Below are 23581 nucleotides of genomic sequence, written 5' to 3' on the forward strand. Positions count from 1 at the left end.
GTCCAAAAGGAAAACAATCTGCCAACAGCCTGAATCGTGTTTGGAAGGGAGCTTGTTAAGATAGCTTTTCTACTTCCTAAGCCCTAGAGACTTCCCAGGGGAGAGCCTGAGGTCCCTTTCCTATAGAGAAGCAACCAGGATGTCTCAAAATAATTCACATTTCAAAACCAGGAAAGGACCTCATATATGTCTTCCATATGCAAATATATCACAGCTCAGGAAGTAAACATAATCTCATTAACTCAGGCTATCAGGAAAGTGGCTGGCACACAGGAAGAAGGCACGATGTCATTTCTTTCCTATGCCATCCTACGCTTCACCCCTCCCCCTCCCCTTTTCTTACATAGTGCCTACAAGGTAATTCCAACCAGTTCTTATTTTAGAGAACATAAATACCCCAATCCCAACAGGAAATATTAGAAAGTCTTTACTTCTCCCTAGAATACCAGTGCAAAAAAGCTCTTGTGGAAAACTGAGAAGGGTGTGCAGGAACCACTGATGAGGGCCAGCAGGCAGACAGTGGGCCAGAGCCCAAGCAAGTCCAGGTTCTCAAAGGCTTACATGCTCAGAGATGAGACAAGCAGGCACACAACCACAAATAAGGGGAAAGGAGATTACAGCATTCAACAGATGCAAAGATTAAAATGATTCCCCAGAATAATGGGCCACCAAGTATACAGACAGGCAACTACTCACTGACAGCTCACAAGGAGTTAACCGGTCAGAGACGGAGGGAAAAGGTGACAGAGCCCTGCAAGCTACAATCTCTATGGCTTCCACAAAGCCGTGACCCAGTACAGTCCATATCCACTCAGGCAAGAACGGAAGGGCTTGTACTGCCATTCAGGAGAGTACACAGTATGCAGATTTCCCTGCTTCCCTGCTCTGCTACTAGTAGCAGCCTCAGGCCGCGCAGCCTTCCCTGCTCTGTGTACTTCCTCGATGCAAGAGCGCTCCGCTCTGGAAGCCCAAACTCCTAAAAAGCTGGAGAAGGACCCAAGATGGCTTAATAGTGAAAAAATGTGCTAATCTTGACCACAGGAAGATAAGAGAACAAAGGCGGAGGAAATGGACACCCAGGGGGAGAGCTGGAGAGAAATCTGCATTGGAAATTCTCCAGAAAGAAGAGAGACAGCATAGACAGTACAAACATGAAGCAGTGAGCAGGGACACCACCAGTCACTCCCGCAGGATGGGGCTGGAGATGTCAATTTTTTTTTTTTTTGACAGGCAATGTGGACAGTGAGAGAGAGAGAGAGAGAAAGGTCTTCCTTTGCCGTTGGTTCACCCTCCAATGGCCGCCGCAGCCGGTGCACCACGCTGATCCAAAGCCAGGAGCCAGGTGCTTCTCCTGGTCTCCCATGGGGTGCAGGGCCCAAGCACTTGGGCCATCCTCCACTGCACTCCCTGGCCACAGCAGAGAGCTGGCCTGGAAGAGGGGCAACCGGGACAGAATCCGGCGCCCCGACTGGGACTAGAACCTGGTGTGCCGGCACCGCTAGGCTGAGGATTAGCCTGTTGAGCCACGGCGCTGGCTGAGATGTCATCTTCTTAGAGCAAGCTGAGAGGAGTCTACAACAGCCCATGTCACTGCTGGTACTGCCTGAGGGAGAACTCGGCAGACCACACTGACTTTGAGTCCAGCTTGGGACGCTTGTAGGGGGCAGGGTTGCCCACCTAACACGTGAGGGGCGAGCACATTGCTTTCGATGCCTCACAACAAGTGCTCCCAGTGATTAGCAGAGAAGCAGCACCATCTTAACACAAGTACAGGCTGTTGTGGCTCGTGCATGCATGACTAGGGGATTAAATCAGAGGGATAAATCCGTGGTCTTCACTGTGACCTGGAGGTTTGGGCAGGGTGCCCACTTAAGCCTGTGAGGTGCTCCTCTCCCCTCACTCTATCATGGGCATCCAGACTCAAGCTGTCAAGGCAGGACACTGCCGGGCAACAGGCTCTGGGAACCTTAGTTGTCTCCATGGACGATGCAGGCTCACAGGGCTGAGACAGATCCCTGGCTCACTGTGACTATGGGAATTCCCTGACTGCACGATATGGTGTAGGGTGTGGCTGGATCTGTGAGCAATCACTATATCTGGCTTCAGAGGCTCAGAGTTCCCTGAACGCCTGGGGTGGGTCACTGCAGAGGGTTCTGTGCTCACAAAGGAGAACCATGGAGATCCTTTGTGTGGTTCATGTGCCTGCATGGGTGGGGTATGTAACCACCAGGCTCGCCCTGGTCATTGATCACCTTGGCAGAGAGGAGGTGAGACAGTAGTCAACAGTCAATGGGATCATACCCTTCCTCCCTCTGACAATAAAATCTACCACGCCCATCTTGGGTATCACCTAGACTCCTGCCCCACCCTTGACCACTGACCCAAGCTCCCTGACCCACCCAGCACATGCCTCTGAATAGCCACTGAAGGGACAGACACTCCACTAAGCCACAGACACATATTCCAAAGATAAAAGTCATCAAAGGAGAAAGCCAACAACTATTTCCGCAGACACCTAAAAGTAAATGTAGAAATATGAGAGCCAAGAACAAAAGAGGCAAAACGACTCCCCCAAAGGAACACAACATCAGAAATGTGAAGACGGGGTGGGGGAGCGTGGTATTTTGGCATAGTGGGATAAGCTGCCACCTATGGCACCAGCATCCCAAATGGGTGCCCATTCGAGTTCGCTGCTCCACTTCCAAGTCTGCTTCCCGCTAACGTGCCTGGTAAAGCAGCAGAGTGGCCCAAGTGCCTGAGCCCCTGTACCCACGTGGGAGACCTCAAAGAAACTCCTTGCCCCTGGCTTCAGCCTGGCCCAGCCCTGGTGTTGTGACCAAGTGAGAGTGAGAGTGAGAGTGAGTGAGTGAGAGAGAGAGAGAGAGAGAGAGAAAGGTCTTCCTTCTGTTATTTCACTCCTCAATGGGTGCAACGGCCGGAGCTGTGCCAATCCAAAGACAGGAGCGAGGAGCTTCTTCCTGGTCTCCCATGTGGGTGCAGGGGCCCAAGCACTTGGGCCATCTTCTACTGCTTTCCCAGGCCATAGCAGAGAGCTAGATTGGAAGGGGAGCAACTAGGACTAGAACTGACGCCAATATGGGATGCCAGCGCCGCAGGTGGAGGATTAACCTAGTGTGCTACAGTGCCGGCCCCAATTTCATCATTTTTTTTTTTTTAAAGATTGATTTATTTAGTTGAAAGGCAGAAGTAGAGGCGGAGGCAGAGAAAGAGAGATCTTCCATCTGCTGGTTCATTTCCCAAATAGCCACAACAGCTGGAGCTGGGCTGGTCCAAAGCCAGGTCCTAGGATCTTCTTCCTGGTCTCTCACATGGGTGCAGGGACCCAAGCACTTGGGCCATTCCTACTGCTTTCCCAGGTTATTACAAAAAGCTGTATTGGAAGTGGAGCGGCAGGTTTTGAATTGGCTTCCATATGGGATGCTGGCACTTCAGGCAGCAGCTTTATCCACTATGACACAGCACCAGCCCCATGGATAAATCTTTAAACAAAATAGGGCTGGCGCTGTGGTGTAGTAGGCTAAGCCTCTACCTGTGGTGCCAGCATCCCATTTATGTGCTGCTTTGTGTCCTCACTGCTCCACTTCCGATCCAGCTCCTTTCTAATGGCTTAGGAAAGCAGTGGAAGATGGCCCAAGTGCTTGGCCCCTGCACCTACGTAGGAGACCCAGAAAAGCTCTTGGATCCTGGCTTGGCTCGGCCCAGCTCCAGCCATTGCGGCCATTTGGGGAGTGAACCAGCAGATGGAAGACCTCACTCTGTCTCTCTCTCCCTCTCTCTGTAACTGTGACTCTCAAATAAATAAATAAAATCTTTTAAAAAAGGAAATAGAATGTAAAGATGAAGAGATTGATGAAATGCCTGAGAAGGAATTCAAAAGAATGATCCTAAGATTACTCAAAAACAATAAGAGGCAAATTCATGAGTTACAGAATTCCATGCGCAACATGGATGAAAAATTTTGCCAGGAGATAAAGATACCAAAGAGAAATCGACCTGAAATATTAAAAATGAAAATTTCAGTATGTCAAATAAAAAATACAGTGGAAAGTCTTAACAACATACTTGGTGAAGCAGAACAAAAAATATCCAAGATAGAATACAAATGTTTGGAAATATCTGTGAGACTAAAAAGAAAAAGAAAAAATTAGAAAAACTGAAAACAGTGTTTGAGATTTATGAGATACTCTCAAATGACCTAGCATACATGTCTTACGAGTTCCTGAAGATATAGAAGAGAGGATGGATGAAAAAGACTATGCAGATATATAATAAAAGTTCTCTCATTTGGAGAAAGGGAAATTGAAGTACAGGAGGCACAGAGAACTCCTAATAGACATGACAAGAAAAGATCTTCACCATGTCACATTTTAGTCAAACTTTCAACAGTAAAACATAAACAAAAGATTCTAAAATGTACACAAAATGCCAGACTACCTTCAGAGGATCCTCAATTAGACTGACAGTTAATTTCTCATCAGAAACCCTACAGGCTAGAAGAGAATAGAGAGACATAGTGTAAGTTTTATAAGAAAACAAAACAAAACAAAACAAAAAAAACTGTCAACCTAAAATACTGCACCCTGCAAAGCTCTCATTTATAAGTAAATGTGAAATAAAGACCTTCCAAAACAAAGATTGAATTTGTCAACACTCACCCAGCCTTACAAATAATACTTAAGGATATACACACAGAGAAAGACAGTCATCATTATGAAAGAATGTGAAGGCAGAAAAATCTCCTGGTAAAAGTACTAAGGATATTAAACACAAATAATAGGAATTTTTATATGAAAATGGCAGGACCTAGTCGCTACTTTTCAATAATAACCTTGAGTGTAAATGGCCTAAATTTTCCAAATAACAGATACTGACTGAATGGGTTAAACAAGACCCACCTATTTGCCACCTGTAAGAAACACACCTCACCAACAAAGATACATACAGACTTAAAATGAGAAGATGGAAAAAGATATTCCATGCTAATGAAAATCAAATAGCACATGGGGGGCCAGCATTGCAGTATAGCAGGTAAAGCCACCACTTACAACACCAGCATTCCATATGGGCATGAGCAGCTCCACTTCCGATCCAGCTGCCTGCTAATGCGCCTGGGAAAGCAGTGGAAGAAGTACTTGGGCCCCTGCAGCTGTGTGGCAGACTAGGAAGCAGCCTCTGGCTCCTAGCTTTGGCCTACCTTGGCCATTATAGTCATTTGGGGAGTGAACCAGTGGATGGAAGATACCTCTGTCTCTCATTCTGTCTGTAACTCTGCCTCTCAAATAAATGTATATTTAAAAAAGTAAATAAATGGGGAAAGGATTTGAACAGGCATATTTCAAAAGAAGAAATTCAAACGGCCAACACACATGAAAAAATGCTCAATATCACTAGCCATCCAGGAAACGCAAATCAAAACTACAATGAGGTTTCACAACACCCCAGTTAGAATGGCTCTCATTCGGAAATCGAAAAATATTAAATGTTGACAAGAATGTGAGGAAAAAGTCTCCCTAATTCACTGTTGGTGATAATGCAAACTAGTACAGCCATTGTGGAAGATAATATGGAGATTCTTCATAAAGCTTAACACAGATCTACTATATGACCCAGCCATCCGACTCCTGGGAATTTACCCAAATGAAATGAAATCAGTATATGAAAGGGTCACCTGTACCCCCATGTTTATTTCAGCTCAATTCACAACAGCTAAGATATAGAATCAATCCAGATACCCATCAACTTATGACCAGATAAAGAAAATGTAGTATGTATACACTATGGAATATTACTCAGTCGTAAAAAAGAATGAAATCCTGTCTGACAACAAAATGGTTGCAACTGGAAACCATTATACTTAGTGAAATAAGCCAGTCCCAAAAAGACAAATACCATATTTTTTCCCCTGATCTGTGGTAACTAAAAGAGTACAAAAAATGAGAACTGATTACTATTTAGAGCTTTTGCCTATATTCTTGGTTTTTCTACTTTAAAAAAATGTAAATATTTTACATTAAGCTTTTTACAAAATAAATAGCAAAAAATGTTTTCATTAACAATAACAAAATAGTAAGGAGAGTTCATTGTTAGGACCCATAGGTTTATAACTACATCAAAATGTTCAGTGTGGTTTTTTAACAGAAGCCCATTTTATCCCAGCAAGCTACCAGTGTCCCTTCATTTTTCCTTCAATCATCCATTTTCTCTGAAACCCATCCCAATCACGCCTTTACTCCCCCTACCCTACCAAACCCACTCCTGTCAAGGTTAAGAATGACTTTCCACAGTGCCAAATCCAACAGTCAACTCTATTCTCATCTTATGTGACTTACCAGCAATACTGGACACCATCGATCCCCCTTGCTTCGTTGAAACGCTTTCTTCTTTTCCTGCTTTCCCTCCTGCCACAGTCCAGGGTTCTCCTTGGTAGTTGCTCTTCATCTCCCGGATTTCTGCACTTGGGCATGTTGAAGGCTGAGTCCTTGGACTCCCTTTTTTATTACTGACAATTCCTCTTCTTGTAGCTCCCATCACGTCTCATGGTTCTATATGCTGTTTGTACGCTGATGGCACCTACACCCTGCCTCCTCTCTAAAACTTGTACATCCCACTGCCTGCTCCCCATCAGCTCTGGGATGCAGACCGACAACGTGTCCAGAACTGCACTCCTGGCCTTCCCCTCCAGACTGGCTCCACTCCCAGCCTTCCTCTGCTCACTGAAGGCAACTCCAGCTTCCAGTGTGTGGGCCTCAAGTCTTGGAGTCATCCATCTATGAATGCTCTATTTCTCACACACTTCATGTCTGTAGCAAATAAGATCCAAATTCCCTACCCCTCTGTGATTTATGTTACAGTAGAGGGGAAAAAAAAGGTAAATCGTTGAACGTATCAAAAAGATAGTGGAAAACCACCTTTTCCTCTTAGCTAGGTAAGAAAAGATGCTGCCAAGTTTGGCGGTAGAAACAAACCCCATGATCACCTCCATACTCAATCTGGCGTGAGAAACAGTAGGCAAGGCCACCCTCCCAGGGAGATGGCAGACAGGCAGCAGTGCAGGGTCAGGATAGAGCATAGTCACAAAGCATTAGCATGAGGGTCCAGCTGATATTGGGCTCTTGGTTGTGGGTTCCTTCTAGTGGCACTCATTAGCCAGGAAATGAGTGTTGGCGTGTCCCAGCTTGGGTTCTGCTGCGGGCAGAAGGCCAACAGCGTAGGAGAATACAAAGTACTGGTGAGTGACTGACTAAACCAGTGATAATGAGCTCTAGACTGACTAGAAGTAAAAGGGAACTGAAAAGCTGAAAAAGTAGGAGAACATGGTAGTGATGGGACAAAGTGTCACGAGGAAAACAGCAGAGCAGGAATTAAGTAGTGGGGGAAGGGAGGACAGGACTTCATGACCAGAGAATGCGTAAGACAAGAGTTTCCCATAATCTTAGTTATCCCCATGGAGGGAGAATCACACAATCCAGGGAGCAATCTGTAAAGTTGTTGAGTACTAGTGGCAAACCCATCTGAGCTTGGGATATTTTTAGAGAATACCTGGGCTCATGCCACCTGCTTAGAAGCTGATAGTCTGGTTTCCTCTTGTATAAGGAGACCTAGATCATATCAATTACTTTACCAGACATGATTATAGGTAAACGTCAACCAGATAGTGAAGAGGAGAAAAGGCAAAAGGGGGGCAATCAGGTATCACAGAGATGTTAACTTTAGGAAGCAGCTGCTGTCCTTATGTCTTGGAAACAAAGGCAAGAGCCTGGGGTGATTAACATTCACAAACTGGAAGGACACGTCCCCAGCTAGAATCAGACCTCCAAGGAATGGATGAAGTTCAGCTGGTGCTGGCAAACTCAGGAACCTGGAGGCACACGCAGAGCCAAGAGCTCAAATTTCTGAAGAAATTTGGTGCTGTGATTTCTGAGTGGTAAGATGACCGAGAACACTGCACACTGAAACCAAGTATCCCTTTAGCAATGAATGGTCACTGCTCAGCTGGGAACATGCTGCTCTGCCACTGCTATTAGGAACAGGAAGCAAACAGAAAGGAACAGATCCCTCCCACCCTCCCTCTTCTAGTTTCTACTTCCTGTGTCTGCTACTGCTGGTAACACCAAAAAGAAAAAAGGAAAAAAAAAAAAAACAAAACCAGGCCATTAAAGGGAAATGGCTTGTAGAGCTCATGGCAGCAAAGTACAGGAGGTGTCTGGAGCCGAGACAAAACAGCTTCACAACCAGCACATCCACTGCCCAGGGATCTGGCCCTCACCCTCTGTATCACGGTCTGTCAACACCCTGGAAGGTCTGGGCAAGTGAGTCACGGTGCTCTGAAGTCTAAGTCTTTTCCTAGTGTAATCAAATCTGACTCTGCCACATCCTCCTAAATACAAACAGATATGTCAGCATTCACTTGAATTGGTTCTGTGGATATTGGTACAGGGTGACTGAGGTAGAGAAGCCCAAGTGAAACTGATGTTACAGGCAATTCAAGGATGGGCGGGTCCTGGAACAGATGTCAAAAGCATTTCTGTGCCTCCGCCTGTGGCGCTGGCATCCCATTCGGGCATCAGTTCAAGTCCAGCTGTTCCACTTCTGATCCAGCTCCCTGTTAATAGCCTGGTAAAGCAGTGGAAGACGGCCCAAGTGCTTGGGCCCCTGCACCCATGTGGGAGACCCAGACGGAAGAAGCTCCAGGGTTCCGAGTGGCCCAGATCTGGTCATTTGGGGAGTTAACACCAGCGGCTGGAAGACCTGTCTCTCCTTCTGGCATCAATACCCTCAGCACCCAATTTATTAGACAGAAGCATCTAGCTCATATTCCTCTCTTGTCTCTCTCTGTCTGTAACTCTACCTCTCAAATACATAAATAAGTCTTTTAAAAACTAAGAAACATGATTCTGGGTGTGTGTTTGGATGAGGTTAACATCTGAACCAGGAGACTCAGTAAAGCAGTTGCCTCATCCAGTCAATGGAAGGCCTGAACAGAACAAGAAAGTGGAGATTTGTGCTCTCTACCTGACTGCCTCAGCTGGGGTAGTGGTTTTTTCCTGCCTTTGGACTAGAACTCACACCATCAGCTCCACTGGTTTTCCAACCTTTGGGCTTAGACAGGGACTTTTCATCATTGGCTGTCTTGGTCCTCAGACCTTCAGATTCAGGCTGGTACTATAGTCTCCAGAATGCAGATAGCATAGCATGGGACCCCTCAGCCTCCATGATTTCATGAACCAATTCCTTATGAATAAACAAACACACACCCACGTAGAGACCCATGTATACAATGGGTCTTCAAAAAATTTATGGAAAATGCATATTATGAAAACACTGCAAGGATTTCAAAAAATTTTGCACCAAAATAAGTTCATCTGTTAATTCCATTTTCCAAAAAGCTTTTTAAAGCACCCTCGTATATGCATATGCACACACAACTGCAGGATGGCCAAGTGGCCAAGCATCATGACCAGACCACAGAGCAATGGCAAAATACTTCCGTCAGCCAAGTGTGTCTCTGTCTCTTAGAAAAGCAATAGTTCTTCCGGGATTCTCACACTGCAGATTTCTACACACATCTCATTGATAGAAGCATGGCACAGGTCCAACCCTGACTACAAAGGGTCCTCTTAAGCAAGCAGTTTTACCTGTGAACACTGCAGCTATGAACGTATCAGGATTCTGTTACAAAAGATGAAAAAGGGAAAAACAACAAGCACTACCTACCCTACAGGTATATGGCATATAAATCTGCACACCAAAAGAAAAAGAAAAATAGCCATGTTTTAAAATGAAACAATCTTACAAAAATAAGGTTTAACAAGAAGTGCAAACATCAATTTCTTTTTCTCGCAAATCCTAGACTCTAAGGTATGTCATTATGATGACTTCATTTAACAAACAAAACAAAGAATTATGCTATCTTAAGCTTGATACTGATTTCTACTGGGCAAAGATAACTGAAAAGGTTATATCAATATCTGAACTAGTCGTGAGATTATTTCTCTATTCCATGAAACTAACCTACCACAGAGGTCAACCACAGAACAGGGGACATGTTGTAATACATACATCTAGCAGAATACATAAATGGATTGAGCATTTTGTTGCAGTTAACACGCTGCCTGGGATCCTGCATTCAATACCAGAATGCCTGGGTTCAAGTCCTGTCCCCACTCCCGATTTCAGTTTCCTGCTATGCACAACCTGGGAAGCAGCAGGTGATAATAGCTGAAGTAGTTGGGTCCCTGCCACCAACGTGGGAGACCCCACACTGAGTTTCCAGCTCCCAGCTTCAGCCTGGCCCAGCCCTGGCTGTTGTGGGCATTTGGAGGGGCTAATAATAAATAACTATCAAGCAGTAAAAAAAAGACCAACAACTTAATAGGAAAAAATGAATAAAACCTCTTGAATGAGGAACTTACAAAATATAATATCTAAATTTCGATTATACATACTAAAAAAAAGGTGCTCAACTTGATTTATCATCAGGGAAATTCAAATAAAAGATACAATGTGCTACCATTCTAACACATTAGAAAGGCTAAAATGAAAATAATAGAGTGCTTTTCAAGTCATGTCAGGATATCGGGTAAATGGACTGCTCAGATCTTGCTTTTAGAAGTGCAAACTGGGCCAGCACCGTGGCTCAACAGGCTAATCCTCCACCCTGCGGCGCCGGCACACTAGGTTCTAGTCCCGGTAGGGGTGCCAGATTCTGTCCCGGTTGCCCCTCTCCCAGGCCAGCTCTCTGCTATGGCCTGGGAGTGCAGTGGAGGATGGCCCAAGTGCTTGGGCCCTGCACCCCATGGGAGACCAGGAGAAGCATCTGGCTCTTGCCTTCGGATCAGCGCGGTGCGCCGGCCGCAGTGGCCATTGGAGGGTGAACCAAGGGCAAAGGAAGACCTTTCTCTCTGTCTCTCTCTATCCACTCAGCTTGTCCAAAAAAAAAAAAAAAAAAAAAGTGCAAACTGGTACAAGGCTTCTGGAAAACTCACAGGATCTTCTACAGCTGGTAAGTTTCACACCTTGGTATATGCCCTACAGAAACTTATATTGATGAAGAAAGGGATACAATGTTCATGCAAAAACTGGAAAACCACTCACATGTCCATAAACAACAGAAAAGATAAGCTGTGACTATAGCAGCGAGGATGAATGAACCACAACTACACATGACAAAGATGAATATTAGAAATCCTACATAAAGCCAAAGAAAGCACATATAAAAGAAGTCAAGAATACTGTTGATTCCATTTAAGATTTTAACAGGCCAAACTAATCTATGTGGGGAATGACTATGGATAAAAAAACAAGTATCGGCTGGCGCCGTGGCTTAACAGGCTAATCCTCCGCCTTGCGGCGCCAGCACACCGGGTTCTAGTCCCGGTTGGGGCGCCGGATTCTGTCCCGGTTGCCCCTCTTCCAGGCCAGCTCTCTGCTATGGCCTGGGAAGGCAGTGGAGGATGGCCCAAGTCCTAGGGCCCTGCACCCGCATGGGAGACCAGGAGAAGCACCTGGCTCCTGGTTTTGGATCAGCACGATGCACCAGCCGCAGCGGCCATTGGAGGGTGAACCAATGGCAAAAAGGAAGACCTTTCTCTTTCTCTCTCTCACTATCCACTCTGCCTGTCCAAAAAAAAAAAGTATCTTTTGCTGGAGAAAATGCTCTGAAAACATTGTGATGATTGTTGTGCAACTTTTTGAATATACTAAAAACCACTGTACACTTTATATGGCTGAAATTGATGCTATGTAAATGATACATCAATAAATATTTTTTATAATTCAGATGTGAGAAATCAGAACCATGGCTGTGACTAGAAGAGGACCAGAAGAGATTTCTGGGGTGTTAATATTGTTATCCTTTCTCACATAAGGGCTACTGACCTTGGGAGTTGCTCATCTGGTGAAATATTTATCATGTAGTACTTTTTTTCTGACAGGCACAGTTAGACAGAGAGAGAGAGACAGAGAGAAAGGTCTTCCTTTGCCATTGGTTCACTCCCCAAATGGCCGCCACAGCCAGCACGCTGCGCTGATCCGAAGCCAGTGGCCAGGGGCTTCCTCCTCGTCTCCCATGCAGGTGCAGGGCCCAAGGATTTGGGCCATCCTCCACTGCACTCCCAGGCCACAGCAGAGAGCTGGACTGGAAAAAGGAGCAACCGGGACAGAATCCGGCACCCCAACCAGGACTAGAACCCGGGGTGCCGGTGCTGCAGGCAGAGGATTAGCCTAGTGAGCCGCAATGGCAGCCTATCATGTAGTACTCTTCAGATTTTCTGTATATATGTTATATTTCAATAAAATGTTCATATTAAAAAAAATGTAAGCTGGAGTGAGCATTGGGCACAGTAGTTAAAATCCTCCTTGGGATGCCCACACCCTCCCCGGAGTGCCTGGATTCCAGTCCCAGCTTCTTGTTAATGCACACTCTGGGAGGTAGCAGATGATGGTTCAAGTACTTGGGCCCCTGCCATCCATACGGGAGACCTGGATTGAGATCCAGACTCCTGGCTTCGGCCTGGCCCAGCCCTGGTTCTTATAGGCATTTGGGGAGTGAACCAGCAGATTGGAGATCTCTCTTTCTTTCAAATAAGTAAAAATAAATACATTGCTAAAAAGAAAAGGTTATTTAGGACTACCCATATCTTGGAAACTAATTTTCAAAGGACTCAACAAACCACCTTTCTCTCAACAGGTTTTTTTTTTTTTTTTTGGACAGGCAGAGTGGACAGTGAGAGAGAGAGAGAGAAAGGTCTTCCTTTGCCATTGGTTCACCCTCCAATGGCCGCCGTAGCCAGCGCACTGCGGCCGGCACACCGTGCTGATCTGAAGGCAGGAGCCAGGTACTTATCCTGGTCTCCCATGGGGTGCAGGGCCCAAGCACTTGGGCCATCCTCCACTGCACTCCCGGGCCATAGCAGAGAGCTGGCCTGGGAGAGGGGCAACCGGGACAGAATCCGGCGCCCCAACCGGGACTAGAACCTGGTGTGCCAGCGCCGCAGGGCGGAGGATTAGCCTGTTGAGCCACGGCGCTGGCCATCAACAGGTTCTTGATGTAAAATACTGATCTTGTTTGCACCTATCATTGCCTTAACTCTCTATTTCAATGGGCCTCCCATTAAAAAAGAAAATTATTTTTTTTTGAAAAGCAGAGAGAGAACATCAAAGAGTGAAATCTATCCAATGGCAGCAATGGCTGGAGCTGGGCCGATTCGAAGCCAGGAGCTTCTTCTGGCTCTCCCACATGGGTGCAGGGCCCACACACATCTTCTGCTGCTTTCCCAGGTTCATTAGCAGGGAGCTGGGTCAGAAGTACAGCAGCTGGGACTGTAACTGGTGCCCATATGGGATCCTGGCACCACAGGTAGTGGCTTTATCTGCTATGCCACAGCACCAGCCCTCCCATTTATTTTTTAATCTTGTGTAATTTACTTTGCCCAACAATTTATAGTAAGCCTAAGGTAGTCACCTATCCATGCTGCCGCTTTCCTTACAGAAGGTTTACATGTTGCTTGTCTTCATTTTTACGGGCAGACCTACCTTCTCATTTTAGACTTAAGAATTACTGCTTTGGAAGCACTTAGCATATGAAGTACTTAAGGCTTTACAATTTGCTAAATCTGAGTGTAATCTCTTTAATAAACAAAAGAGGGAGAATCTTTCTGCCCTGAATTCACCAAACATTCCTTAACTGCACTGATAATACCATTAAGAGAAATAAAAAATATTTATTTGAAACACATGATAACAAAGAGATTGGGAGAGAGAGAACTCTCATCTGCTGGTTCAACCCCCAAATGACCACAACAGGCCAAAGCCAGGAGTCAGGAACTCCATCTCCATCTCTCATGTGGGTGGCAAGAACTTAAGCACATAGGCCATCATCTGTTGCCCCCAGAAACACTAACAGGAAGCTGGATTGTCAGTTGAGGCAGAATAGATCCCAAGCACTCCGATATGGGATACAGGAAACCAAGCAGCCTTCCAATCCCTGCTGTTGGGCCTGTCCCCCGATAATTTCTTTTCATCAAGTTTTCAAACTGCTGGTCACGTGCATTAATCACTTGTAAACCAACTTAAAGGGTCACCGCCAACAATTTTTTAAAGACTTTAATTTTTATGTATTTATTTGAGAGGCAGGAGGAGAAAGAAAGATCTCACAACCACTTGTTCACTTCTCAGTACCTACAATGGCCAGGGCCAAAGCCATGAACCAGCAACTCAAACCAGGACTCCCTCTTGAATGGCAGAACACAATTACTTGAGCCGTCACCACACCTCCCAGCATCTACATCAGTTGGAAGAAGAGTCAGAAGCTGGAGCCAGGAATTGAATCCAGGCACTCCAATGTAGTCCATGGTGTCTTAACCACTAAGCCAAAAGCCTGCAGCCTGCATATTTTCTAAAGAAACACAACAGAAAATTCAGGTACGCTTCACATATTGTATGGAAAGTGCTTTCATTTCAATTATATATGTGTGTATATCATACTGTATCTCCATGCAGTTTGTTTGCTGTGATCTTCAGAAGTCAGTGTTAACTCCTGTACTTCACAGGACAATGGAAACTCTAAGCCAGTCGCAGACTGCAACACTCCTGAGTCATGATTCCTAAGTCTTAAAGGAAGAGCAATTGGATGGGTGTTTGGTGCTGTAGTTAAGATGCCACTTGGGAAACCCGCATCCCATATGAAAGTGCCTGGTTCAAGTCCCGGCTTCTCCAATTCTGATCCAACTTCCTGCTTATGTGTACCCCGTAAGGCAACAAGTGAGAGCTCCCTTGGGTCTCTGACACCCATGTGGGAGACTCAGATTGAGTTCCAGGCTCCCAGCTTTGGGTTATCCCAATTCTACCTGTTGCCAGCATTTGGGGAGTGAACCAGTAAGTGGAAGGAAGGGAAGGAAGGAAAGAGACAGAGAGACAGAGACAGAGAGAAGAAAAATAAAGAAGAAAGGAAAGAAAAAACAAAGGAAGAAGAAAAAAAGAAAGGAAGGAAGGAGGGGTGGTGGAAAGAATGAAGAGAAGAACAGAACAGAACAGAACAGAAAAAAAGAAAAGGGAGGCAAGGAGGGGGAGAGGAGATGAAAAGGAGGGAAAAAAGAAAGAGAAGTCTGAGGGCCAAGAGCAACAGATTTGACCAAGTTGTAAACAGAGCTCAGAAAGGCAAGGAGGGCAGGCTATGGAAATGACTTCAGTAGATCTGACATCAACAACTCTATACAAAGAGCAGATGCAACTTCATAGCAGGTGTGTTTTATGCTTGAATACTGTGAGAAAAAGTTGAGAAGGCTAACAGTTATTTCAAAACTGATGCTTAAGTACAGGGAAGATACTAAACAAAAGGAAGTGGCCTACTTTAAACAGAGTAACCATAATCAGCAACACAAGGATAAGCTTAAGCCCAGCTAAAGTACCCCAGAGTTTATAATGGGGAAAATAAATAATCAAAGCTTTTGTAATAAACTGTTCTGGTAAATGCAAGAAGCATGGTTCCAGAATCTCGAATGGGCTTGGCTCACGGTTGCCGCTGCTAGGCCCCCAGCACTCCCCTAGCTATTCCACATCACCAAAACTTATTTTAGAATTTCCAAAGACTTTAAAGTTACTGTTAACCACTCAAGTACTAGTGTGAGGTTGTAATTCAGCCAACAGAGCTGCAGTCTGCTGAAAACCAGTTGCTGTAACAGCATTCCCATAGCGACCCTCTCAGGACAGCCGCTGGCTCTGGCACTCCGGCCAGCTGGAAACTCTTACATCAATATGCTGTGAGAAAGTGCTTCCAGCTCCACTCTCTGTGTGAGCCCATACATTTCTAGGGGATCAAGTTATTCTTTCAGCAGCTGCATGGGAGTATATACTTGGGGAGGGAGTGCACTCTAAAAGACATTCAGACAAAGGAAACAGTTACATCTTGACCTAACACTTCCATTCATGGAAACTGTCCCAGTCAGTGCTATTAGCCTGCTATGTTTTTTTTTGTTTTGTTTTGTTTTTTGACAGGCAGAGTGGATAGTGAGAGAGAGAGAGAGACACGGAGAGAAAGGTCTTCCTTTGCCGTTGGTTCACCCTCCAATGGCTGCTGCAGCTGGCACATCGCGCTGATCCGAAGCCAGGAGCCAGGTGCTTCTCCTGGTCTCCCATGCGGGTGCAGGGCCCAAGCACTTGGGCCATCCTCCACTGCCTTCCCGGGCCATAGCAGAGAGCTGGCCTGGAAGAAGGGCAACCGGGATAGAATCCGGCGCCCCAACCAGGACTAGAACCTGGTGTGCCGGCGCTGCAAGGCGGAGGATTAGCCTGTTAAGCCACGGCGCCGGCCAAACCTGCTATGTTAAGTAGCAGAAGCGGGGAGTATGGTGCGGCTGAAAAGGAGCCAGTGATATGAATTCCCGAATTCAAATCTATTGAAGATTCTGAAAACACTTTTTCTTGATCTCTTTCAAGCTGTTTATGACCAGAATAAATTGCAGAAAAAGACAACTGCATTTCTTTTTTTTTTTTAATTTTTTTTTTTTTTTGACAGGCAGAGTGGACAGTGAGAGAGAGACAGAGAGAAAGGTCTTCCTTTTGCCGTTGGTTCACCCTCCAATGGCCGCCGCGGTAGGCGCGCTGCGGCCGGTGCACCGCGCTGATCCGATGGCAGGAGCCAGGTGCTTCTCCTGGTCTCCCATGGGGTGCAGGGCCCAAGTACTTGGGCCATCCTCCACTGCACTCCCTGGCCACAGCAGAGAGCTGGCCTGGAAGAGGGGCAACCGGGACAGGATCGGTGCCCCGACCGGGACTAGAACCCGGTGTGCCGGCGCCGCAAGGCGGAGGATTAGCCTAGTGAGCCACGGCGCCGGTGACAACTGCATTTCTAAATTATTTACTGAGATCAAACCCTAGTGGGCTTGAAAGTGCCAGAGTCAGTCAGGGAGCCACCAGCAGGAAGAGATCCACATTAAGAAATCATACTACTGTCAGCGCCGCGGCTCAATAGGCTAATCCTCCGCCTTATGGCGCCGGCACACCAGGTTCTAGTCCCAGTCGGGGCGCCGGATTCTGTCCTGGTTGCCCCTCTTCCAGGCCAGCTCTCTGCTGTGGCCAGGGAGTGCAGTGGAGGATGGCCCAAGTGCTCTGGCCCTGCACCCCATGGGAGACCAGGAGAAGCATCTGGCTCCTGCCTTCGGATCAGCACGGTGTGCCAGCTGCAGCATGCCGGCCGCGGCGGCCATTGGAGGGTGAACCAACGGCAAAGGAAGACCTTTCTCTCTCTCTCTCTCACTGTCCACTCTGCCTGTCAAAAGCAAAACAAAACAACAAAAAAGAAATCATACTACTATCAATCCTGTTTCGCAGTCCTCTGAATTCTCACTGAGCATTCAGAGTCACAGCAAATCACCAAGCCGTGCCAGAGATAGCTGCCTGCCACACTATGGACTCGGGGCCTCTCCCTTCTTCCTAGAATATCTGGATTCTCTGCTGTCATTCCCCAGGTGTTAGTCTCCTTGGGCCTCAGCTTTGTTTTCCCAATTTTCCCCAAAGACTGAAACCACAGCCCTGACTTCCAGACTGCCAAAGGCTCTGTGTTGTAATGCTGAAAAATGTTGTTTTAAAGTTGCAATGACACTCCTAGGAAATGCAGTAGAGATAGTCCCCAACTTGGTGAGATTTTTATTTTTATTTTATGATGGTACAAAAGCAACAATCATAGCCTCAATTTAAATTTAGATCTTCTCCTATACTAGCAATGTAACAATCTTCTCCTGTGATGTTGGACAGTAGCGGCAAACACAACTGAGTCACTCCATAGCCATGAGGGGAAATGACCAATCCCATACTCCACAGTATTCAACAGACAGATGAGCTATTCAACACCTTATTGAAAAACAGGCCTTGTTTTTAAATGCTTCTGCCCAACTGTGGGCAAGTGTAAGTGTTCTGAGCAAGGTTAGGGCAAGCTATTTTGATAGGTTAGGTGTGCTAAATGCGTTTCTGACTATTTTCAAGTTTCCACACATTTACTGGGATGTGCCTCCATTAAGTCAAGGAGCATACGTATTAACTTGTGAGGGAAAACCAATGTTTTACTAAATTTGAATCCAAAAAACCCACAACTCTTGTAGATAAGAATATGGGGAGTAGGGAGGAGAGGGAGGAACATACATACTTTAGGGCTGTGACTGATTTTAAGGTATGTCTTTACTGATTGATAAACAGCTAGAAACAAACATAGTGTCTACTGAACAACTTTCAACATTTGGAAAATGCAAATCACTATTTTTCTTTAATTTGAGAGACAGAGACACATCTCCAATCTGCTGGCTCACTCCTAAAATGCCTGAAACAATTCACCTGGGCCAGGCTGAAGTTAAGAGCCAGGAACTCAGTCCAGATCTCCCATGTGAGGGGCAGGGACCCAACTACTTAAGCCATTACCTGCTTCCTCCCACAGTGCACATTCGCAGGAAGCAAGAATTGGGAGTGGAGCCACGACTCAAACCGAGGCACTCTGGTACAGGATGTGGGCTCCCTAAGTGGTGTCTTAACCCCTGTACCAAATGCCCACCCCTGCAGATCTTTTCATTATGGGGAAGTGGAAAACTTTTCTATGAGGGATCCACATCTCTAGACTTGTCTCCCTTCACCTGCACCCAAAATAGTTGACAGTCACAGTCCTGAAGAGTATGTTACTTTTTTCTTTCAATCCATCTCTTCCCACTGATCAACTCTAGGAAGTACTCATGTCACACATTATAGTTTCTTCTTTATGTGGAATATTAACAGTAGAAGGGAAGACAACATGAAAATTCACTGACTACCAAACTGTGACCTGATTCTGAGTGAAAAAAAAAAAAAAAACAACCTAACTTTCAGAGTACTTATTCAGCAATCCTTATAAACTACTTTCTTGCAACAAGACTGCCAAGTCAAAACTGTTAATGCAGCCTATGAAAGTCTCCTGTTTGTACAAATAAGCCCCCCTAAGTGCTAACTCATAACTTAAGTCTAAGAAAAGGTTTCCAAAGTTGAGTCTGTCTGGAGGGTGAGGAAGCCTGAGTCATGATGGCAGGCTCAGTCACCCCCAGGCAAATAACCTACAAAAATGATCCTGTGTACCCACAGTCACGGGCTGCAAGTGGCCAAACTGGCTTTCAATCTTTGTCAAAAAGGGCCAGAGTAAGTTCCTTCCCAGAAGCCACTAGCTCCCAACATATCCCTCTACCCTTCTAAACTCATACCTAACCAAAAGCAGCCATCAAGCCCAGACACAGTAAGCACTTAATCAGTGTTCCTATTATTGTTATAGCTGCTAAGTGCATCAACATCCTCAACATCATCATCATCATCATCATCATCATCATCATGTGACTGAACTGTCATCATCATCATGATGTGACTGAACTGTCCCAATGATAGGTTCTTGAGAGGCACTTGGGCTACACTAATAACAACACTGGTACAACAACTAATATTTACAAAGGTCTTACCACTTGCCAGGCAGTGTGCTAAGAATATTTTACTTAGACACAACAATAACACTTTGGGGTATGTAATATTCTTTTCTGAGAGATATTTCTTAATGCTTATTTATTTAAAGAGTAGAATAACAGACACAGAGATCAGAGAGAGGGAGAAGGAAGGAAGAGAAAACGGGAGAGATCTTCTGTCTGCTGGCTCACTCCCCAAACAACCCATGACAGTCAGGGCTATGCCAAGCCAAAGCCAGAAACCAAGAATTCCATCCAGGTCTCCCACATGGATGGCAGGGACTCAAGTACTTGAGCTTCATCTGCTGCCTCCCAGAATGCACATTAGCAGAAAGCAGGATTGGCAAGGGAGTATCCAGGACTAGAATCAGCAACTCTGATATGATACGAATGTTCCAAATGATGGCTTATCCTGCTGGGCCACAATGTTCACCCTACTATTATGATAACTGTAAAATAAGGGAGCTGAGGCTCAGGAAGACTGAATCACTTGCCCAGTCACATAGTTAACAGGTGTGCAGCTAAATTTGAAGTAGGAAATTTCTGACGTGGGGGACCCCATGCTTCCCACTATATGACACAAGAATTCCAGCCAGTGAAGTAACATCCTGTCTACCCAAGTTACTACATTAGTGGAGTCCTCTCATCTCAAAGGTGTACTGACTAGTCACAATGATCCATATACTGCACTTAAATCCTCACTTTGTGGCTGACCAGAGCCAGAATATGTTGCTTCACACAGTGGGTCAGAAACAGAACCTTCTTCCTGTTTCACAGGCATAACCAGAACAAAGCTGCTGCAGGTCTACCAGCATCACCCCATCTTCCATTTTCCTACTCTGAATCCTTATGCACTGGGATTATTGTTTTGAACCTATGTGGGTGTTATATATACCACCTTTGTTTTTCAAAGTTCTACTTCCTGTCAATTCCATCCTGAGAGATGACAAATACTAAAATTTATACTCCTTAAGAGATAAAAACTTTGAAATGCAAGAAAAATAACACCTGAATGAACAGTAATAACACATTCAAATTCTATTGCAAGACTGTAAAAGTTCAGAAAGATTTAAAGACTATAAAGTTTCATTTCGTGGTTCCAAATTGTTGAAATATATAAAAATATCTTCTATAAATGTTAGACAAAAGACAATGTGCAAATTATATTTTACAGAAACAAGTCCATCCTTAAACATTTCTTTTTAATCATCTAACTGCAACTATCAAGTTTACTGGAAAAAGGTCATTTATAACTCCATACTGTTACTGTTTACACATTTAAATTTTGGGGGAAAAGTGCAAGACACAGAAATTAGCTTGCAGTCAGATGTGACAGGAAAGCCAACACAGTTCTTAAAACCAATCAAGAGTTGTATCAGACAGAAACCAGAGACTGGAAACTCGGGTTTTCTTCTTCCTTCATTCCTGGCAGTAATTCCAGAAGGCTGTACCCTGCAGCCCTTCAGTTTCTCATTGTTATTTACACACTGTACACAAATCTCATAGTGCATTGTACTCTACACATTTTGAAGGATCTGTAGGAAAGTGTTTCTGGCAAATGGTCATTAACCTCTTCAACCCCTAAGAAAATAAAGAAAATACAAGTTGGTTATGACATGGTTGAACTATTCCTAATTGCCATTCCTTGATCACTCCATTTTGCCAATGTCTTTATTACAATGCAACAGTTCCTAGCAATTCCTCTCAAACGTTTACCTAGAAAAATGTTGATTTGCTTGCACAAGAGAACATTTATCACAGCATTATTCATAATAACCAAACAAAAAAAACAACTGGAAAAGAATGTAACAGTAAGCTTTAGCATGCTCACAAAGAATACTTTACAGCACAAAAATGAATTAACTACAGCTACATGTAACAATTTAGCCTTTTCCAATTAAGTTCCAATAGAAAATTAAGCTCTAACTGCCCACTATAAGATATCCACGCAAGTGCTGAGGTAAATTCTCTCCTATGCATCTACAAGCTAGGGTGTTACTTACGTATCTTCCTTGCAAGAACTGAGAAAACAGCCATTCAAATAATTCTGTGTTCTGAGGTCTAGATGAGGATCTCTGGCTGAAAAAGGCTGATGTACATGAATCTTAGAAACAATGTTGGGGGGGCGGAGTGGCAAAGCCATGGCATAGTGGGTAAAGCTGCCACGTGAAGTACTGGCACTAAATAAGGGCACTGGTTAAAGTCCCGGTTGCTCCACTTCCAATCCAGCTCCTTGCTAATATGCCTGGGAAAGCAGCAGACGATGGCCCAAGTGCTTGGGCCCCTGCACCCATGTGGGAGACCTGGATAACACTCCTGGTTCAGATTAGCCCCACACTGATCGTTGCAGCCATTTGGGGTGTGAATCAACAGATGGAAGCTCTCTCTCTAACTCTGCCTTGCAAAAAAAATTTAAATATTTAAAAATTTAAAAAAATTTGAAGTTTCCAAATTTCAGCCCAATATTCCTTGCTTTACCCTTAAAAAAATATGGGGTTGGAGGGAGGGCCCACACAGTGGTGCAGCAGGTTAAGCCACCACTGCAACACTGACATCCCATATAGGCATTGGTTTGAGTTCTAGCTGCTCCATTTCTGATCCAGCTCCCTGATAATGCACCTGGGAAAGCAACAAAGATGGCCCAAGTCCTTGGACCCTTGCTCCCATGCAATCACATGGGAGACCCAGATTGAGTTCCAGGCTTCCAGCTTTGGCCTGGCTCAGCCACAGCCACTGCAGCCAGTTGGGGAGTGAATGAGCAGGTGGAAACACACTCTCACTCTCGCGCTTTCTCTCTTTCTCTCCCTGCAATACAGCCTTTCAAATAAATAAATATTTTTTTTTAAAAAAAGTTGAATGTAAAAAGTGGTCAATGACTGCATATACCAGAATACCATTTTAATAAAATCCAAAAACAAGAAGAATGCATTGCTTAGATATGCACACATAATATGGTAGAATTACTTATGAACAAGCAAGGAAATCACAAATAATTTCAGGTTAATGGAAGATACAGACCAATTGGTTTTCAGAAAGTTCTGGTTATTAAACTGAAAATAAGGCTTTTTGGTATTAATCATTTTACTTCATAACTTACATCTTTTTTTAGATTTTTATTTTATATTAATTTATTTACTTGAGAGAGAGAGTTAGACAGTGAGAGGGAGAGACAGAAAGAAAGGTCTTCCTTCCACTGGTTCACTCCCCAAATGGCTGCGACAGCCGGAGCTGTGCTGAATCGAAGCCAGGAAATTCTTCCGGTCTCCCACATGGGTGCAGGGGCCCAAGCACTTGAGCCATCTTCTACTGCTTTCCCAGGTATAGCAGAGAGCTGGGTAGGAAGAGGAACAGCCGGGACTAGAACTGGCACCCATATCGGATGCCAGCACCGCAAGCAGAGGATTAACCTACTGCACCACAGCACCAGCCCCCATTAACTTACATTTCATGCATTCTTTTGTATGCACTAAATATAATACACTTTCATTTAACAGCATTAGGAGTACAATATCCCAAACCAATTTTCCAACCAATCCTGCAGAATTCAGCGGAAACGATTATTGCTCTGTCTTTATTTTACCGTGGGCAGCTGTTTTCATGGGTTTTGGTTCTTTTTCAATAACTATAATACAAACAGCTAATTCCTATTGATTTCAAGATGTGTTTTCTATTTTGTCTGCAAACTGGCCAGTTCTTCTCCACTGTATAACTTTATAGTGGTTTCTAAAAAACTAATGACAAGAACTATCACTGCTTTAAAAAAAGAAAATATTTATTTATTTGAAAGTCAGAGTTACAGAGAGGCAGTGGCAGGGAGAGAGAGAGAGGTCTTCAGTTGGCTGGTTCACTCCCCAATTGGTCACAACAGCTCGAGCTGCAGTGATCCGAAGCTAGGAGCTTCTCCTGGGTCTCCCACATGGGTGCAGGGGCCCAAGGACTTGGGCCATCTTCCACTGCTTTCCCAGGCCAAAGCAGAGAGCTGGATTTGATGTGGAGCAGCTGGGACTCGAACCGGCACCCATATAGGATGTCGACACTGCAGACGGCAGCTTTACCCACACTATACCACAGTTCTGGCCCCTATCACTGCTTTTTTTAAA

The 23581-nt window shown here is 44.9% G+C and overlaps 1 protein-coding gene across 3 annotated transcripts in view; it reads right to left on the bottom strand.

The window, feature by feature from the left end:
* PRPF18 (pre-mRNA processing factor 18) overlaps positions 1–23581 on the bottom strand; it is a 108855-nt gene that overhangs the window by 23007 nt on the left and 62267 nt on the right. The window contains exon 10 of one of the 3 annotated variants that reach the window (XM_062210867.1): positions 20543–21062. The exons of the other annotated variants lie outside the window; for them this stretch is intronic. Within the exon in view, the coding sequence (XP_062066851.1) occupies positions 20982–21062 (81 nt within the window). The 3' untranslated portion in view covers positions 20543–20981. Of the gene's footprint in view, positions 1–20542; positions 21063–23581 lie in introns of those variants that run through there. 3 annotated transcript variants of the gene reach the window in all.

The sequence above is a fragment of the Lepus europaeus genome, chromosome 14, assembly GCF_033115175.1.
Source record: "Lepus europaeus isolate LE1 chromosome 14, mLepTim1.pri, whole genome shotgun sequence".
In the NCBI taxonomy this organism is placed as follows: Eukaryota; Metazoa; Chordata; class Mammalia; order Lagomorpha; family Leporidae; genus Lepus; species Lepus europaeus.